Genomic DNA, 21,777 nt, shown 5'->3' with positions numbered 1-21,777 from the left:
TTATTATTTATATACGACAGCTCGATTTTCGCTCTGTGAGTTTCAACTAGGGTGGTACAGCAGTTCATTTTTTTTCAATTTAAAGTCGTATTTTTGTGAACTATTCTCTAAAAGTTCCTTCCGAATTCACTTTGACAGTCGCAAAAACCCTAATTACCCTTCCTACGGATTGTAAACAGATAAAATGCATGCGATCCTGCAATGAAGGTCAAGCAATCACATCAAAAGTTTACACTGTGCTTTTTAATTTGGTGCGTCTGGCATTATTTTTTTTTAACTGAACGAAGCCATCAAGAATTCACACGTTCAGAACTAAAACGGCACTCAATAAATCAAGAACTCAAATGAAATCGAAAAGAGAAGTTGATTCTCTGCAGCAATCAACATGCAGGTTAGTCCGATAGACGGCGGTAGAGCTCACCGCATTTTATGTTCTACGGCGTGTGTAATTCATACGTCAGGATAGGGGAGTCGTTTCCTTTCCCTATGCCACCTGCAGTTTCACCGAAACACCTGGCACCCAAAATGTCCAAACAGCCTGGATTTAGTTAGCAGGGTTCCGCTTTGAACACGATCCATAGCCGACCGCTTTCCCCGCGTGGCAAACACGCCACCTCAATAATCAACCACTTACCGGTTAACTCCACTGTGGTCGTGTAATTAGGTTTTTTATTGCGCCTATATAACTTTTAGCATTATAAAGACCGGTACACACATAGAATGCCGGGAAATAACCTTTTCATTTCACTTCAGGACTTACATTTACAAAATTCTTTTTTTAAGCTTCACTCCTACACAATTCATTGTGCAAATGTTATTGATTTTACTTTTATTTTAAAAAATGTCCAACATCTTAGTGAAATGATCTAACGTACTGGTAATGCACGAATGGATGATTTTAGCTACAACCTTTTCGAATCTGCAAGAAGAGCTACTCATTATGATACATAATGTATGCTTGATGCAAAAATTATTACAAGCTAATCGCATGGGAAATGACGCCAGTCAAGTCGCTGAGAAATCACATACCTGACGACCTGATCCCCCTTCTACTTTATATCCTCTTCTTTTAAGATCTATAATACGAGGGTCATCCGGAAAGTAGTACCCGTTCGTGCCGCATGAAGTGCTGACGACGCGAGTAGCCGCTGGACGAGGTCAGATAGCTTCAGTGGCTTGTCTGCCTTCTCTGAGCCAAGTTGCGTGACGCTAGCATTGCCTGTGTTGTTTCTGTGATTGTTTACAATGTTTAAAAAAATTGAGAACGCCGCCAGTTGTGAAGTGAGGGCAGTGATTAAATTCCTCAATGCAAGAAACGTTCGCCCATGTGATATTCATCGCCAATTAAAGGAGGTGTATGGAGACAATGTAATGGACGAGTCGTCTGTTCGGCGGTGGTGTCGCAACTTCAACATGGGGAGGGGGAACACACACGACGATGAGCGTTCGGTGAGACCGTCTGTCATTACAGACCAACTGGTGAGCTCAGTTGACGAATTCGTGAGGAACGATCGGCGCGTCACAATTGATGACATCTGTGAGCATTTTCCCAATGTTTCTCGAACAATTGTTCATGAAATTGTTAAACACCATCTGCATTATGCAAAAATTTGTGCAAGATGGGTCCCTCGCGTATCTCAATGAGCTGGCGGCGAAGGACTATGCAGCAGGAATACAGAAACTTGTCACACGTTATGACAAATGCCTTAATTTGCTTGGAGATTATGTTGAGAAGTAGTTTAAAGTATCCTCTTTCAAATAAAATTTTTTATGTTTGTTAATATTTACTTTTGTGTCTTTATTTCACGAACGGGTACTACTTTCCGGATGACCCTCGTATCTTTATTTAGGACCTGAAAGTGACAAAATATTTTTTGAAACCCAAGTCGTAAATTAATGAGATTTTCAGTTGGAATTCATAAAATATACAAATTTCTTCACCACCATCTTCCTTTTCGTGTATCATTATTATTAAAATGAGAGGGGAATTAATGCGTTCGCATTCTATCACTGGCGTCAATATATTTTACATCGGATCGAATAAGCAATCGTTTCGCTACTCTTAAAATTCACTTAAATTTGTGCTTTATGTAAATTGTGGCAGCTGTAATTGTGCAAATAAAAGCAAGTATGGTCCGTAGCCCTTGAATTCAATCACTGCTGGCGAAAAATCACTTCAATGAGGAATCTCCCGTTTCAAACAGGGCATCGTGTTGCAGCCATCGTCGCATCGCCTCTCAGTAGCCAAGGAAATTAGACTAGTTCTTCCCGACACCCATAAGTAATGGATGTACGCATAGAATTTCGCAAGTTTTTACAACTTTGATCACGAATAAAAATAATTTTCTCTTCTCATTCGATTTTTAAAAGGAGAACTACTGAGGGAAACTCCTTTAAGAGCCTTGAGAAAAGGCGCTTCCTGACGAGCTACCCGCTATCTTTCCAGGTCATAGCACAATGAAGAGCTTCCCCTCAAGTTCATTTTTAACTGGCCTTCCCCGACTTAAATTTCTCGTGAGTTACGTCATTAGTCGTGTTCCACTGCCTCTTTAAACCTCTAGAAAGACATTTTTTACAGCACATCATGACTATATGAACACGCGACTATTCCAAATCTCTATGAAATATGCGAAACTACAAAACAGGCTATGCAAAATGAATAATTCTCAAAGGGTAGGCAATCGACCTAGGTGGGTAAGTTTGGCTCGTCACTTCGAAAAACAACACGACTGGCCGTGAAAAAAACCTTCCCCACTGGTATACTATATGGTCAACTCTCACGCTCTCCCAATGAAATCTGGCGAGGCAAGTTCTGAAGCCGTCTCGCTGCAGGTCCAAAGGTTAAAACACGATTATCTAGCCGCGCCAAATCCTCGCAGTGATGACGGAAATTATGAAATGAAAATCCGAAGAATTTATCTTCTAAATATTATGAGAATGGCAAAGGGGGGGGGAATGTGTTAGATATGACCTCTTCATATTGTTCTAAAATGCCTGTCGTCCTCTCCGAAAATTCGCCCACTACATTCCGCGAATTTTAATCATTTCCCTTTAGAATATTTATTTTACAATTCCCTAATGCCCTAGAGCAGAGGGTACATTTATCTGCGTAGTCCAAATGATTTATACATGATAACAACACAAAGTAGATAAATAATCGAGGAAGTAAATCAAAGAATTAATACTAGTGTCTGATGACGGCCGTTTCCAGAACTATAGGAAGCATTCGTTCATCAATGCTTACGTGTTCCGCGTTTCAAAACTCCACATAAGAAAACGAACTTTTTGGCTTTTGGAGACGCGAAATGTGTGTGAGGAACTGCGCCCGGTGTCTGGGAAAACTGGCTATTTCAAAGAAGAAAAAATGATGTCGGTGTGCCACTTTCAAATATGCGCATTTCATCTTACACGCCCGGTTCTTGCATGGGTATTGATTGAACACACGGTCTTAGAGTAACAAGAAACTACTCGAATTTTAACGAACTGGCAAACTTGAATATAAACTGTATCATTGAAAATTGTTCATATTCGCAGGCAATTGCTGAAATCTAAGGAAAAATCCCACTTTAAACAAATTTCCCCAAAAATTCCATTTACATGGGTCTTCAGGAAGTTTCGCTTAATTCCAGATTTCCAGGGTTGCAAGTTCTTTGAAATACCACCATACGCGAGATTAAAAAACTCACAAGCATTTTAGTTCACCGAAAGAAAAATATTCTCCGCCGCCCATCTCATTATGCCATTAAAATAGCCACCATACCTCATTAAGATATAAGAGCAACATCCGACTGTGGTGTAGCGTAAATATCTGAAAATTGGAGTGATGAAACTGACAGCGAATTAGTGTGAACTCACACTATCACTCTAATAAATGGAAGCAGAAAGTGGCGCAAAATCGTGTTCCGATTGTTTTAAATCCAGAGGATAAGGAAGATTTAGGAGTTCAATTCAAAATTAGCAAAAAAGGAAATTTTGCGATTTTTAACAGGTGGATGAGTGAAAGATTATTTGCGAGATCCAAAGCGAGTCAAAATAAGGCAAAGTATTCTGTTAAGACTCCTATATTTGGACGAAATCGGGTCGAAAAGGAATTACGAGTACTTTCATAATCACAACCTTACGCTTGTCTACTCTCGAATATGCCACTATTTGGCAATGTAATAGCTCCTTGATGATTCGATAATTCATCGAATTTTCACACTAAGAAATGAATACTGCGTGTGTTTCTGTACATGTGCGTGTATGTGTGTGCACGTATAGGCTCTTGCCTTGCTCGGAATGCACGAATTCCCATTTTAAATACGACATGGCAACGGAGCCCGAAAGAATAGCATTCTTGGATTGATCAATCCCGTAAGGAGTGAGGAGTCGGATAGTAGAAAATGTCCTTTAGAAGACAAAACGGAATACAAATACGCAGGACTATGAAAAATGCGCCAAACGGTAACATTGGTGGAAAACATGAAAATGTTTCCGTTCAATTGCAATTGAGAAAGCAACCTTCTTCAAGCAGTTAAGTATTAAGTAAACGAATGTACCTACTTATATTCTAAGTCAACCTTTCAAAAACAGACAACATTTTAATTCTAGTTTAAAACCCTAGGATCTCATTCGGATTCTCTCAAAATCGAAGCCAAGCAAGGGAGAGTGCCTTCCCTTTGTGCGCTATTAGCCCGGTCATTCAATAACGGCGTCCTGCGAAAACGGTGCCAAGTGGCTTGATATACGCGGATGCAGCTTCTTAGCTCCTCCGTTGCCAAAACCTAGCCTCCGAGAGAGACATCTTCTGGTCCAATTAGGCCCCCACGCCTTTGTCACAGTTAACCCGCAAGTGGCGACTTCGACCCAGGAAAAATAGACAACCAGAAATTGAACGCCAAGAAAATCCAACACCATGGGCTACATGACTAAAAGAACAACACCATTAGGACCACCCCTGGAATCAATATTTACGGAAAGAACACACTCTGAAGTGCATCAATTATTTAACGGCCGTGCGTCAGCAATTTCAAACAAGAAGGAATGGCATGGTGACGGGAATACATACATTTCTAGAAACACTGACTAGCCTCGACATGGGTCGGCGAGCGACCGTGCTCGCTCGAGCTGCCTTCGTCGTACCGTTGGGTTATTCATTCGGGTTGGGGGTGGATAAAGGTGGATTTGGGGGGACCAGGTAGGGAGGGCGGCGTGCCTTTTCACCCACCTCCATCAAATAATTTCAAACTGTTTTCTAAAAACCAATTTACACCCGAGTCGAAATAATAGATCGCAGATTACGACAAGAGTTATCTCTAAAATGATAAGAAAATGAAATAAAAAATAATGCATGATAAGAAAAAGGGAGACAATACAGGTGATGATGAGTCAACAGACGCCGAGCAATTTTCATTATCGGAAAAAATTTTCTAAAATAAAAATAGAGTCATTCCACCAGGCCGAACACACACAGTGTCGAACTGATCGATCGATGCACGGAATCCAATTTCCAAAACAATTAGTGAACAAAGAAATTTCCTGCGAGGTCTTGGTGTTTTGTCCCTAGGGTGTATAAGTTAACATCGTCCATTAGTGAGAAAATATCGTAATTTTTAAATACTGAGATACCAATTCGTTGAAAAGATTGCACATGCAGCTTATAGCCAATGAGTCGACTGGTGGTCGCATTAGTTAGATCACATTAACCACATCTTTTTTAATAACTCCAACGACAATATTCTTATATTTTTCAAAGTAATATACAGAAGACAAAATTTCACAGGACGCATGTGGATATTACAGGGTGCGGCAACATAACTTCCTTTATCGAAAGCGTTTTGCGTATGAAAAAAGGAAGTCGTGTTGTCGCACCCTGTATTTAAAAATGATCCACAGCAATTAATCACTGTAATGGGTTTCCAACATAGGCAAGTCAACACATAACTTTTCAGCCGAAAACAAGTGCATATCCTTTCAAATAGCTGATACGAATAATTTTTATATTATAAAATCATAGCAAAAAGTTAAATTTGAACAGATCAGAACAATTTAGTCTATACGATAACATTGGAAACTTTGGCCAGAGACGACAGCACCGATGCACATGCGCTTTCGGAATACTCCAAAGCCGCCGAAATATATAAAGCTTCCTCGCCTGTCTCATGTCATATAATGTATCATATGTCATATAAGTCTCTTCCGAAAGCAACGCATATTTGAGAACGGGATATTTTTTCACCCGGATTCCATCATTGAATAGGGATATTTTTGAATTTCATACATGCGACACCATATCTAGTCTTAATAATGCCGTGCGACGATAAATATGCACACGTAAATATCAAAATAACCCGAAAAAAGCATAAAGTGAATGTTTTAAATCGCAAAATGGAATCATATTTGAATAATTTGCGCGGAAAACTTTCGATTGATAAAATGTAAAGATAGAGTAAACGAAAGCAGAAAGAATGCAAATTTATATTTATTCACAAAGACATAAAGAACCTAGAGTGCATGGTCGATACCGATGGGGCAGAGATGAACGAGTTTGCGTTCACAATGATCGAGCAGGAGGTGAGACGGGCAGAACAAAGGAGGTTGGGAAATAAAAGCTTCCGCCATCACGACGAGCCCAGTTAAAAAGCCGCCAATTGGCCAAACCGAAGGCCGTTGGATGAATCCGCCATAGGGTGCACTTTCAACAGCTGACGTCTCGAGTGGAGTTTGCTCGAATATACATCAGCTGGCAACAACGCTAACTACAGAACCGCTGAATATAAATAGAATCAATCTCGGATATTCTCATTGCTCAAATACGTAATTAGCACGAGTTTCGGATCACGTGCATAATGAAACGAAAAATTATTTCTTTCAACAAAACGTACTCGGGAAAATATGTTTTATCACCTAAGATCATTTCTTATAATACAACTACGCCCATAAAAGGTATGTTGCTGTTGGAGGCGCGAGAGAAGTTTTACTCAACATGATATCATTAACGGAAACAGTTACCACGGAATTGGAATGTTTTTAAGAAAATGGCATGATTTATCCCCTCTAGCTTCAAAAGACTTGTGCATTGAATTGCCAATGAATTTGCCAGGAGCAAGGCAGATCTCACGCGCCAATATGGATCAAAGCTCATTGCAAACTAATGAATCATGGGCACAGATACGCGAGGCCTAAATTCCGCCATAAAAAGGAAAAACATCTCTCCCCCTATCTTGCTTACCCATTTTTTGTTATCAGCTTTTTCCCAGAGCCTGCTAGAATTCTGAAGCTTACGTTATTATCATTGGACGTCATTTATTTTCTCCTGATATATATTTATGGCATCTTGTTAGTTATACTTTTTGCTCTACTTGATGCACCTTAATATCATTTCCAAATCAATAAAAATATTTAGAAATAATTGGTTACCATACCAAGGAAGTTCCCTTCACCTCTGATTCCTGCAATGTCTCTATATCAAGTTGGTAGCTCCAATTTAGAAAAACCACTAGAAGTTCAGAGACCCATTTTAGTAGAACTGCATTTCCTTACTATTTTGAAATTACCCAACACAAGGAATGTTAGAAGCACAACATAATTAAATAAACTAAACAGTTAGAAGAACCTGAAGCCATGGATTCATTCAGGAAAACCTAATTTGCAGACCCTCTACAAAATGACCGAACCGCGAAATTATGTAAGGAATTACCTCATTCCGATCTCTTATCAGGAACCTAACTCCACGTCTTATTTATGCTAAGAGCGAAGCTTATTGGCACATCTCTTGGTGTTTGGCGAGATGTGAATTCATAGAAGCAACAAAAGGTGAAATGGAAAGGGACTTACAACTTTGGATAAGAACTGAGAAAAATTGATTTTTCACTATCACATCGTGTCAGGGGAGGAAAGGACTTCATTAACCTGTTAATTTTCATTCACTGCTAATTGAGTATGTATGGATCATGAATGGCTTTTGGCCAGTAATTAAAAATTGTATATATGCATGAAGGAAAATTTATTTATAGGCATTTGTTGAATTAAAAAAAGGCACACCATAGAGTAAACAAAGAAAAGCTGTATGAGGTTTCGATAAAGTGGAGTAGATGAATAATCACCCATCATAAAAGTGGCATATGATAGTGGTACTGTGAGTGCAAGAGTGAATGGCACGATGAGTGATTGGTTTGAAGAAAAGAGTCGTGTAAAACAAGGGCTTGTAATGCCACCATGGAAGTTCCATATCTTATTGGATAAATATGACAAAAATGGATGTCTTACTAGGGATCAGAGAGACAAATATTCCCATTCTTTTGTACCCTGATGGCACAGAATGGTTGACTGAGAACCCATAAAATCTCCAGGAGGCCCTGGTAATCTCTGTGAGGTAACAAAAAGAATGGAGTTTAAGTTTAATGCTTGATCATCTAAACTGAAAATTAATCTATTTTGATAAATAGGACGTGACAAATCAGTGTTTGAAGGGGAAAATGGCAGATTAATTGAACAAGTGGATATATGGTAAGATAGATGAGGATATCAAAAGGCTGGCAAATTTTAACAGCACGGCTGGAAGTAGTACATAATGATTGCGAGAAAATTGTCTAAGGCAGCACTAAGATGACATATAAAAGTTGACTCCTTCCTAAATTACTGCATCTTAGTGAAATTTGGATAATCTATGAATGGCATAAATACCTACTAAATACAGTGGGCACTTGGTACTTGAATAGTGATTGTGGTAATAACAAAAAAAGAGAGTAATGAGTGGACATGAAAGAACATAGACTGGAAGTACAGATCATACACAAAAGTATGAAAGAAGTATGCCACAATTTTTTTGGTCAAGTTGAGGGAATTAATGCAATTTGAATCACCAAAAAGGAAGGAGTTCCAATAAAAGGTTCAATAAAATTCAGGGTTGGTTTTTCATAGCATATACAAACACACATGAAAAGGTGACACTAATAGTAATCACTGAAAATTTTGCATCTTGATAAAAGAATGCCATAAGGATACAAAAGAAGAAGAGTCATATTAACAGATGCCATCCTTCAATTATTTTCAAAAGAACCCTATTTCATGTAATACTTATGCAAATGAAATACTTGGAAAACAATCTAGAAAAAATATTCTTTTAAACTTGTCTTAGGTCAGTTGCTTGAGAAGTTATTTCGAAAGAAAAGTTAAGAGCCAAAATATTATATATTCACATTTTTCTTCTCCTCGCTAAAAATCTTTACTTACTATTTAATGTGGCATATCTATATCTAGGCTGCCTCCAATAGTTTTCTAACTACCACTGACATGAAACTATAAACAAAAAATGGGCACATTTTTTTCAAGACAAGCATCTGATAAAATATACAGGCTGGGAAAAACTAGAAAATCATTCAATACTTTTTTGGTCAGTCCTAAAGGACTCTCCATGCATACTGGCTTTGTAACATGACTAATAATTGACAAAACCACTGTAACAAAATAAATTCTTTCAGACAGGAAACTAGAATACTGAAGAAGAGGGTATTCCTAAATTTACGAAGAAAGTATTTATACACATCTAGAGGTTGTATTGGTTTCAAATGGAACTTTTAGGAAAAAAAAACTAGGAAGATAAAGATATCACCCAATGGCATGAAGCCAAACACATTTCCCAGCCCCAAATCCTTGCATACCCTCCTATTAATGATCTCCTTTTCATTCTCAGTGACACCATACCGGAAATGACTTCTGATAGTTTTCCCACGTCATCTCCCTCACAACATCTATCCCTATAGAAAGCAAGACACACAGATGTAACACTTCCAACACCAGTTCCTCGACTTGCATTGGAGAAAGTGGCTCTCTTTGAAATTGAACTTTAGTTTTCAATTTGCCATCATACTGGTCCACCCTAATCCCTCCCCACACACACACAACAGGGCACCGAGCCAATGATTTACCACCGTCATTCTGTAGAACCCACCACACTCAACTCCCAATGTGGCTGCTTATGAATAATTATGAAAGGAATCTCACAAAGTTGCATCTCTAACGAATTAAAAAGGAACTCGGGTCAATCCTAAGTTATTCCTCCACCGTTTGAACAAAATAATACCAGAAACATTCCCTGATCAAGCAAAAACGGGCAGCATATAGCCCATTCTTCCTCTGGGCTCAAGCAATAGTGAAGGCCTCAAAGGTACTAGCAGAGGCTTCATATTTTTATATGCTCACCTATGCCTATTTTCACACATTTATTTGTTTGGGAGATCAGGTTGGTGCAGTGGCTTCCCCACTCAAGCACTTGGGTTTAAATTTCAGCGGGAGTAGAATTTTTTGGAGGGATCTTGATCTCTACTTGGGGAGCTATGAGGAGAGCATCTCAGGTGACTATGCCATCCATCAGATGGGATGTTAAATTGTGTGTGACCCCTGGGTGCCTATTGTTAAGAGTAGGCTAATGCCGATGCTGGGTTTCTCTCCACTCTTCCTCCAATCCCTGAACACCCTACCCCTATCTAATTATTCACCTTCTCTACTGGCACCAATGACCTCAGCTGTCAGTAACCTCCCTAAACTACTGCTGCTTATTTTCTTCTTTGGCTGTGAGGTTGTTTTCAAAGAGTTATGACACATTCGGGAAAATGTCATTCAAATGCTTTATTGAGACAGAGGAACACCAGGTAATTTTCGACAATTTTATTTTGAGCACAACTAATTTTGAAGGAAAAGCATCATCATCATTGAAATTAATTGTAGTCAATATTAAATGTATTAACAATTATCTGGAGAACTCTTTATGATGAAGTTCCATGAAGTCAAGCCTTCATTTCTATTAACCTTTACAATCTAAACATGTGCGCTTGAGGCACCAATGGCATTGCACTTTGATCACATAATGCCATCATAAATGCACATCAGGAAGATAATAAACAAATATATACGAAATATATACATATGAAATACCTCAATAATAAGTTACAATCCTTGAAAATGTCTTACACATACACCACTAAATATTTGAATTTTCCTACGGATTTCTTTCCCCTCACATTTGGAAAACTGTACGCGTGAAAATTTTACCATAAGAGAAAAATGTCTTGGCACTCCTCAACACTTAAATGGCCCATCATTGTCCACTTCTAAGGTACATAGTAATAGTAAAGTCAGTAAAATACTGAAGTACAAGTGAAGTCCCTTTCACACAACATACTAAAACTTTCATGAGAAAAAATGTACATTCATCTTAGATTTAAACAGAGATCCCGAGCTATCCAACTTCAAAGCTTAAATTACACACATGATCAGGTTTTCACAGAAACATGAATAAAATCAATAACTTTTGAAATTATTTTCATGATTCATCTAATACAACTAATTTAATAAATATTGGCCATAAGTGACGCAAAACTAAGAGGAGGGTAATAATTTCACCTAGTATCTGACATAGTGCATTTAAAGTAAGTGCTATCATAAAATTGTGAGATAATATGACATGTGGCAACAATTGATAAACAATTTGCTTATTTTAGATGTACAAACTGAAATGAACGTCATAAGGATTAGGAAAAAACCAACAGAATCATCATGTATTTTCATTCCAATGTTTGCAAACTGCTGTGCATTATGCCAGAACGCAGATTCAGATTGATTAATTCCATTTGATAGAACTAGTACTACGTAGTACTAATAAGTAGTACTCTCCAGAAATTATAGTGCAGGATTCTTAACCCCATTCGGTAAAAAACTGAGAGAAGATAAAAGATCTGTGAAAACAAGTAGAGAGAGAACCACCTAGGCTGATTCATATTGAACACAGTTGAATGTAATTTGGGGAAAAATTCATGTGAATGGGACTTTGGGAAATTGCAAAATAACACTAAGAAATATATTTTCACGGATAAACCAGTATATACCATACACAATTGCCACATTATTGTCCAACAAATCTATGTACGATGAACACATTGAATATCATTAAGAAAGCAAAAAACAAAGGTAATGGGTTTCAGGATTAAATGCTTTGCAATATACAGAGGGTAATTTTAAAATTGATTCTTTCGAATAAACAGAGCAAAGAATGGATGTCAATTTTGCACATCATTAAGACAAAATTAGACACCATATACTTGAATATTACTCAAACAAAGAATTTGATTTCCTCGCTATAGAAATCAAGCATCAATGAAACATCATATCAAGAGTAGCTTCACACAACAGACGTAGCCGAAAATTTATTTTAAACACAAAAATACTATAGTAAAGCTTCCAAATTTGGGAGCAAATCAAAGAGTAACAAGTCTATGAAACTTCAAAGTCATGCCAAACAAAAGATAAATAATTTTATCACTTACCATCAGGAAGGTCTTGTTTATTAGCAAATATAAGAATAATAGCATCACGCATTTCTCGATCATTAATTATGCGATGTAATTCTTGGCGTGCCTCATCAATACGATCCCTGTCAGCACAATCTACTACAAAAATGAGACCTTGAGTTCCCGTGTAATAATGCCTCCAAAGTGGACGGATCTTATCTTGACCTCCCACATCCTGCAATGAACAGAAGCATATGAAAGAATAATTTTAATTCTCACAACATCAGGGGGATGACTTGGGAGTTAAACATAATGGTAATCAAAAGAGTATATAAAAGTGCCGAGTATCATCAATGTGCAATTCTAACCTCAAATAATTTCTTTTAGAGTAGGTATATTTAGTTTTAGTATATTTAAAAATCTAGGAAACTTGAGCTCCATGGCCTCGTAAAATAACAAATTTAAAGAAAATCTCCCACGACTACAAGAAATTGGCACCACTCGTCTAAAAGCAAAACTATAAATTCCTATAATGGTTTGTGGGAGAAGGAATTCCACGACAGTGACCAACCACAACCTCTCAACCAGAGTGCCATTCTGTAGAGGTTTATGGGAATGCTACTTCCTTGTCAGTGATCAACTACAGACACACACACTCAACCCAAAATGGGATCATTCACAGGGTTGAAGAGACTCCCTATGGATACCTGGGTTATGACCACATAGACACTACCCATGACTGTCTACGGGAATTAATTCCATGCCAGGGACAAACACAGAGCAGAAACACTCACTCATGCATTCAAAGATTCACTTCCACCCTTGTCTTTCCCCGTTTGCTGTTATCCCTTGACTTTGATCAATTTGAGTAATATTTTCCTAGTATTTAGGGCCTCTTTAATTAGGTCCCTGGCACGGAATTAATTCCTGTAAACAGTCACAGAGTGTGTATGTGGTCATAACCCACGCATTCTTAGCGGAGTCGCTTCAAACCTGTGATGGATCCCATTTTGGGTGGAGAATGTCTGCAGTCAGTCACTGGTGAGGAAGTAATATTCCCCTAAACCTCTGCAGAAAGATATTCTGGTTGAGAGGTTGTGGTTGGTCACTGTCATTGAATTCCTTCTCCCACAAACCATCACAGCAATTTATAGTTTTCCTTATGGATGAATGGAGTTAATTTATTATTGTCATCGGAAATTTTCATTAAATTTGTCATGAGTATATTTAGTTTGAGTGCCTTTGGTCATAGTACACCAGATTTACATTCAATGGTTAAAAAGTTTAAGGAAACTGCAAGAAAAATTCTACTGACATGGAATAGGACATCTCAGGCAAAGACATCCAAACAGTTTTACAGTGTAATACTTGTTGTTGATCAGAAGTAAAACATAACTTTCTTTCCTTGCAAGATAACCGTTTATTGCACCACCACTTTGGTTTTTTTTGATAAAGATAGGTCAACACACAAAGTAACATTATGAAAATGATAATAATATTCCTTTCAGTTGCAAAAACAGCTGATATTTTATAATTTTCATTATTAGAATGGCAGAATTAAGCATTGGTGGTAGTACAATTATTATAAAGTAACTTCCACCATGAGGTCACTTAACCAATCCCAATATATGACTTCTGGATGGCTATACAACATTCTCAAAAAACAAAACTTTAAGGGTGTGGTTCAAATGTGTGATGCAATTCAGGTGGAGTAGTCAATTCCACCCTGGTTTTATTTTGTTAAGCAAGCAGTGGTTGTTCCGAGTTAAGTGATTTCGCTATGGAAAAGTTTACATTGGAATTTTATTCCTAGATTCCCTTCCATTTCATTTGTCACTTTTCACAATTTTTTTATTTTAAAACAAGGAAATTAGCTTTGAATAAACACAGTGAGAAAATAGAAAGCAAAAATACATGAGCACTCGACAAATATTCTTTGTATATAAATTCATTGTAATAAATTATTTCATACAAATTTTCCCTGTCAATAGTGTAGTGTGGTTAGATCAATTTGACCTAAATATCTTAAACAATTGGTGAGAAAATAAATGTTGTCAATTAGAAATTAACATTAATTATAGTAAAGATTTTAATTATAAAAGAGAAAGGTGAACAAGGTATTCCAAAGTTTTAAGTAAAAAAAATAAGTTAAAGTTTTTCTTGTTTGAAATTGAGGTGTGAATTTGATTAGAGATTAGCCCTAACAAATCTTCATGGAGAATGAGCATGACTAAAAACTCAAAACACACACACTAAAGACTTGATATCTAGCATGATGGTGTCAGAGTTATACAGCAGGCAGCTAACTCATCACTTCGCAAATTGTTCTGCAAAACAGTGATGCAATGAGAATAAACAGTTTCATTCTTGCACGAGATATATAAGACAAGTCAGTACTTCCAAAAGTGGCCTTTTATATACATGAAGGCTATTTCAACATACTTTATATGATATCTTTAAAGAATATTAAAACTTCAAAACTTATGTTGAAACACATTCATGCCCTAAGAAACTAAGAGAAATAAATGGCATATTTGGATCTAAAATGGCACAAAATGGAAGAGAGGGTGAGAGAGAAAACTTGGTCCCTAACTGCCCCAACTTAACATGAATGTTGATGAGTACTTTCACAATGCATCCATTAATCTGATGTCTAATTTGCTGTATTTTTGGAATTAGTTAATACTTTAAGCATACTAAGGAAATGCACAGCTAATGGACCAATGACTATAATATACCAATTCCTTTATTACTTTAAAATGTATTACATAAAGTCAACTTAAAATTCTTCAAAAGCAAATGACTTCTCTCTAAATATTAAGTTTTTTTGAAAAGCATCCTTCTTAAAATTTAGAAGCATGTAACCATTGCAAAAGCCATGCATTACATCTATTAAAGATAATTATTTATGATTTGTACATTGCCTCTTTCATGTGAAATCGTGTATTTCCAGACGTAATAATTCTTTTGTTACTGCCATATTGCCACATACACAATAATTGATGTTTCTCTTTCATATGAGGCATTATTTTTATTTCTTGTTGGAATAAATTATACTAATTTCTAGCCCCTTTTATATTAAAATCCGTGAGTTTGAACTAATTTAAATTACTGTTCCTGTAATTAATGTGGTTCTTAATAGCATTTAAGATAAATTGGTTAAAAAGATATAGGTGCCCTCATAAATAGGTCATGAACCAAATACCTTGTTTGACTTATCATTTATAGAATTTAAGATAAATGCATTAAAAAGAGGGAGGTGTTAGTTCTCACAAATAGGGCATGAACCTATTGGCTTATCTTTCTTTCCCCCAGCAGAAATGCAAGCGCTAGAAGACATCTGTATCATATTTTTATCATTAAGGATGCAATAAATTGCAAAAATCTTTCAGGCATTTATTGTTTCAATTTAACTATATCCTTTGAAGTAGAATTCAAGTGTATAATTTACCTAATTTATCATTGTTTTTAGAGGACTAAAATGATAAATAATTTTCTGCAGTATACGATCAACAAAACATCCATGCATAAAGGACTTACAGCCATACTCCAATGATACCATTCATGAAATTCATTGAGTCTGGTAATGCATTTAATTAAGTGAAACTGTACTAAACAATACGAAATTTGGATACATTTCTGGACATACATTTAACGCGTGATAACTGTACATCACTGTGTATAAAAAAGCCCATGCATGACTTTGATGTAATTTTGTAAAAACTCTTCACAGTGAAATAAGTACCTTGCTATAAAAATGACTAAAACATCTTACTTATATATTTTCTAAACAATGTAGATATGTAATAATGTATCACGTATAATTGAGTTAACATTTATAACAATTTACATCCAAAATACTTCCGCCAATTCAAGTCCATTAAACATTTATTTTTGATGAAATTATCTTGTGTTTATTCCAAAAACATCTCAAATTGTAAGACTACTAAAATGTAATATAAACTTTCGATATTTTCATTTCAGATAACCACAATTGTCAATATACTACTTTATATAACAACTATGTGACAAACTGATTCCAAAATAGAATGTATGATCAACCATGTGAAATGGTAATCAATATATATTATTCTCTGAGAGCATATACCTTGGGCTGGATGCACTAAGTTTTTGGCAGGTTCAAGCAAAATCATTTTTGGTGCAACTACATACTTTTTGATGCAATGAGAAAATTAAATGGAAGGATCAATTCCATTAATAGAATTTTTAAACTGATAATACTGAAATTGATCCAAACTATGAACAAGTTACAAATCACAAATTCAATATAAATTAAAACCACACATTACAAGCAAAAAAGAACACTTTTTACCACAATATCATTGATACAGCATCGACAAATCACTTATCCTTAACAAAAAGAAACAAAAGGACTTAGTCCCCCAGAGATGTCAGAAAATCAGATTGTTTTCACTTTTCGTATTTTGAAAGGGAATAGTGTGATGGCTATTCATAAACATAACCAAACTCAAAGAAGAAATTCAAAGGAAAGAAAACAAAATGAAAGAATTCAAAGAATTCCTTATGTTTGCACACGAATACAACACTATCATTTTTATATACTAAAGATAATTCAAATTTGAAAGATTTAACGCAATAAAAATTTTAGTTACTTACCCATACATTAAATTTAACATTTTTGTATGTGACAGTTTCCACGTTGAATCCAACGGTTGGTATCGTCGTTACAGACTGCCCAAGTTTTAATTTGTATAATATTGCTGCGAAAAGTTAAGGTGCCACAAGTTTGCATTCATTGAGGAAGTACGGCGTTGATAAGACATAGCTCGCTTAGTACATACTTCAAACATGCAAGCACACTTGTAAAATAGGGAAGTGGACAATTCACTTCAATCAATACAGATAAAATGGAAAAAATAATACCGATTAAAAACTTACTAAATTATGTGATTGTGCAAATCACCAGATAAACTTGGTTATGCAGAATTTTTTTTCACAGGGATTGGTTTTACTTTTTAAGAATTAACAAACCATTGAAGTCATCCCTATTAATTCTGTTTCGAAAATAACTGTTAGAAACCTGAGCAAGAGTTCGAAATTCTTCAAGAGAGCTTTTGTTCATCATGCAATCACAATGTAAAAACAAGTAAAAATTTGATGCATGTGGACTGTTGAACCTAAGACCAAAATATTATTTATGCAAAATTACTCAAAATGTACAAAAGAATATTGAATATCAATATCCCAGATATGCAACATTGCCTATTAAACTTGTAATATTTCAAAATTTGATACTCCTAAAATTAAAAAAGGTCTTCCTGATCATATCATGATCATGCCATCAGGATGCCCAGTTGTCTGCATCAAATATTCATCATAGAATGTTGCATTCATCATAGTTGTCTGCATCATCCCTCATAGAAATATACCACAGAGGAAACTTTGCACTATATTCTAATATCACTACTAAAAGCAAAATATCCATCACTGTTTTACACCAATCAATCAATCACCACTAGCAGATATTCAATCAATACAAGGGAAATTTGTTCATTCCAAATTTTCCCATCAAAGGATACTTGTCTTTCCAGCTGCATCTAATCCGAGCATTAGTATTCTCATCTCCTTGTTGCCGAAGATTTTGGAGAGCAACTTCCCCATCTCTCAGCTTCCCTTTCAACACCTTCAATAAATAAAAAGCATTTGATATTAGAGATGAGCATCAAAAGAAATCGACTCCCATTTAAGTGTGAGTATATGATGAAAATAGATCATTTATGATAGGTACAAAAGCTATCTACAAGAATTCCATATTAAATATTGTCGATTCATAAATACTTAATTATATTCACTTGAATTAACCAAATAGAATATGATGAGCTACAAAATTAGGCATTGGAAAGGCTATATGATCAACATCCTACTAAAATACAGAAAGAACGACTGATAAAGAGGAGCAACATCATATTTTTATTAGGGGCTAACAATTATCAGAAAAATAAAGACAAACCTTAATTCCATGAAAATTAATAACCATTTTACATTACACTAACTGCCATCTAACAAGGGATTGATTGATGAAGATTAATATCATTGACGATCCCGGTGGCAGCGGGGTAACGTCCTCGTCTACCATCCCAAGGGTCGCGGGTTCGGTTCCCACCTCGTCGTTCAACCTACACCTAGGGCTTGGGTATTTGTAAATGTGACCATTTTATCATTTATTGTTGTCCGATATAAGTAAATTAATGTGCTGTTTTCGGAATAATGCTGAACACATTTTTTCACCTCTCTTTCCAAACCAATCAAACGCGCGGTGAGAAGCGAAAAAGAGTCCTTATACGCAAAATATTTTATTGATACCATTTCAAGGAGAAAATGATCGTAGAATAATCTATTAAAATAATTTAACACACTACGTATAATGATTCTTCGTAAGCAACAGTTTTTAATTGGAAGTAGTACTAAACCATAATCCAGTATCGCCTGCGTTTTTATTACGTGAAGTCAGATTCATTCATCAGGTTTTCTTCCTTTCATATTTCAAGAATGATTACGTTTATACTCCGGCGAGCTAAGAAAAAAAACATTTAGCCCCGAGGGGAATGCATTAAAGTCAATGAATTTTCTGCCCCACTGGATAGCTATTTATAATGCCGCTGCCAATTTGTGTTGGAATTGAACTACCAAGGCCACATCCTGGATCTATGAGGGTGGCCGAAGGAGAGTTGGCAGTTACAACATCGCTCACCGTGGTACACACTAAATGAAATCCGTGCCTGATCGGTGGTGATACAGTAGCCCAGAGAACATCCAAAGAAGGGAATAAATTCAACCATAAGTGAAAGCACCGCGAGTAGTATCATCACAATTTACATCCATTATCTACAAATACCCCCTGCCGAGTTATAAAAACTAAGACAAAAAGTACGATTCAGAGTAAAACTGTCACATAGACATTTAAAATTGAAATTAAACCACTAGAAATGCTATCAGCAATCACAAAATGCTCTCATATGTATAATATAATCCACCAGTTTCCATGATAACATCACTTCCGCAAACTTGGTGTTTTCCGCGAAGATTGCGGGAAATAAGTATAGTTGGTTTGTTCAGAGAAATATTAAACTTAAAACCTTTTAATACCTCAATGCCGACCGCTTGATTCTGGTTTCACCCTTCATATAAAGATCCATATCGAGGTTACTTTATTAATGCCATCAATAGAGAAACTAAAAAATATTAATGCGATTACAAACCACCACCAATATTCATACGAGCATCCTGCTGCAATAGTTTTCCCATGAGTGAGAGATTTAGCCAGAATTACGAGTGGGCGGTTAGAGGGAGGGGATACGGGATGGGCCAAGAGGGCGTGGGCTGAATACGTGAATCTTTTAGAATATCAGAATGGTTGTTGCACTTACGAAGCACCCATTCACGCACGAAAAAACTTATAGAAAGGCGTGCATTCGTCATCCTCTGCGATCACAAAAAACGAATTACTCGCTTTCATTCCATTCCAATAACAACATATTCCACTTACGGGTACTAAACTCAGGGAATCATTCGCATCATCCTCACTATGTTGTTCCTTTAATACATTCATCACTTGACACATATATTGCAAAATTTTTTAGAATTACTTAGCCTTGAGTCACTCCTTGCCGAGAGACATCCACGTTTGCAGAAATGTTCATACACTATTTTACATTATTGATAGAGCTCTGGACCCCCAGTTGCACACTAGTTCCGGACAACAATCAACTTTTTATGAAACTAACATGATTCGAAATCATTAACTTCATATTCCATACCCATCGGAGACGAAACCAAGCGAAATAAGGTCGACTGTGCTGCATGAGAAAACAACACCACTTCACGTATTGTACCCCACTTCAGCAAACTGACAACACATGAATCACTTCTACCGCATATTAAACATAAAAAGAATACAATTTACACGATGAGTCATAGACATACCGAGTCACAATCTAAATAATATTAGTTTAACTGTGATGAAAAATGCAAAACACCGGTTTTCGTGAACGCGAGTAAACACAACTGCCACACACCTGAGGGACTTTCTGAACATTTGTAGAGAGCCAAAATTTACAGAGAATCTTTATAATGCCGTTTTGGGTATAAAAGTCAATGGAAGTTCACAACTTATTGCTAAAAAAGGGTCAACCTTAACATCATGGCGGTCAATGTAAATCAAACGAAATCAATGACTGCACTGTACTTCATGACGAAAAAATTCCCTTGAGGATTACGCAGACACTTTACAGCAGCACAAAAGCAGGTACTTCAATTTACTAAGGCTGAACATACCTTTCAACATTTACAGAATGTGTTCTTAACGGGAGCAACATAGGCACATCACCATTCGTCAACCCTTTGCAACATTACTGCCCTCAACGGACAAAATTCAAAACAAGCTAAAGGAATAAACAAATAGGAATAGAAATTTCAAGATACATATAACGATAGTAATCCCTCAAGCGGGAAGATTGCAAATCCGTGTGACGGGGTTAAGTACGCCGGTGACATCTATGTAATATTTTTACATTAGATTAGAAAATGAAAAACGAAATAACAAGAGAAAGTTATACGCGGGAAATTTATTTCCTTCACCAAACTTTAAATGCTACGTCTTGTATTATAATTTAAGTTTGCTAAAGAAGTACGCAATCTCGATGTAAATAAATCGCCAAAAACGAAGTTAGCGTAATTATAAAAATATTTTACCGCGATGCTTCAACGTTAAACAAAAGAATAATATTTTCAACTGTCTATTAGACTATTATTATAAGGTAATCTGCCGGTTAAGGTAGGTTTTTGGATGGACGCAACTAACAAATAAATATTTGGTGACTCCTAACAAGATTAGTCCATTAGATTACTGTATAAAATATACAAGATACATTGTTCGTCAAAAAAGAGAGACGACGCTACTCATTAATAGAGCTAAATAATTTTTTCTGAGTGATTATTGTTTTGAAATTGCCTTCTATTAATATTAACAAACATTTGAAATTTCTAAGACAATTTCAGTATCATTAAACGCTATCTCACAAGTTGTTTGTAAGTAGGTGTCAATAGCTAAATCTGCAGTGGCATTTTTGTGTTTAAATGAATTTATAGTGAAATGAATTCCTATTACATCAATAAAATAAATCAGGAGCAAAAGGATGATATTAATTAACCTCCTTCAGTTAGTATCTATGGCATGATAAAAGTTAGGTATTTTCTGTTAGCCCACTCACAAATGTAGAGTGCACCATCAAAAGACTAATATTTATGGTTGGATGCAAATGACCCTAGCTATCAGGCAATTACCACAATATCTCATTTATATTTGGAAATACACAAGTCAAAGTCTGAGAGCATTCTCATAATCAGCATGCGCCATATGCAAATCATGGTTGTACCACTGGAGAGTATGGTGGCTGAACTAATGTCAAGTAATAAGGAAGTACAATACTTTTCCCAACTTTGATAAGGAGCGTGGCAGTGTATGGTGAAG

At 36.2% G+C, this 21,777-nt stretch overlaps 1 protein-coding gene across 1 annotated transcript in view; it reads right to left on the bottom strand.

The window, feature by feature from the left end:
- The window catches only part of Arf6 (ADP-ribosylation factor 6), a 30,304-nt gene extending 9,658 nt beyond the window's left edge, over window positions 1-20,646 (bottom strand). The window contains exons 1-4 of the mRNA XM_071583558.1: window positions 20,583-20,646; window positions 17,828-17,931; window positions 16,905-17,008; window positions 12,303-12,501 (exon numbers count right to left, since the gene is read on the bottom strand). Coding sequence (XP_071439659.1) covers window positions 12,303-12,501; window positions 16,905-17,008; window positions 17,828-17,909 — 385 coding nt within the window. The 5' untranslated portion in view covers window positions 17,910-17,931; window positions 20,583-20,646. The remainder of the gene's footprint in view (window positions 1-12,302; window positions 12,502-16,904; window positions 17,009-17,827; window positions 17,932-20,582) is intronic.
- Between the last annotated feature and the right edge of the window lie 1,131 nt (window positions 20,647-21,777).

This window comes from Hetaerina americana, unplaced genomic scaffold, assembly GCF_022747635.1.
Source record: "Hetaerina americana unplaced genomic scaffold, ioHetAmer1.1.p SCAF_14, whole genome shotgun sequence".
Taxonomy (NCBI): domain Eukaryota; kingdom Metazoa; phylum Arthropoda; class Insecta; order Odonata; family Calopterygidae; genus Hetaerina; species Hetaerina americana.
The sequence above is the reverse complement of the archived record's forward strand: the minus strand, read 5'-3'. Positions and strand labels throughout refer to the sequence as shown.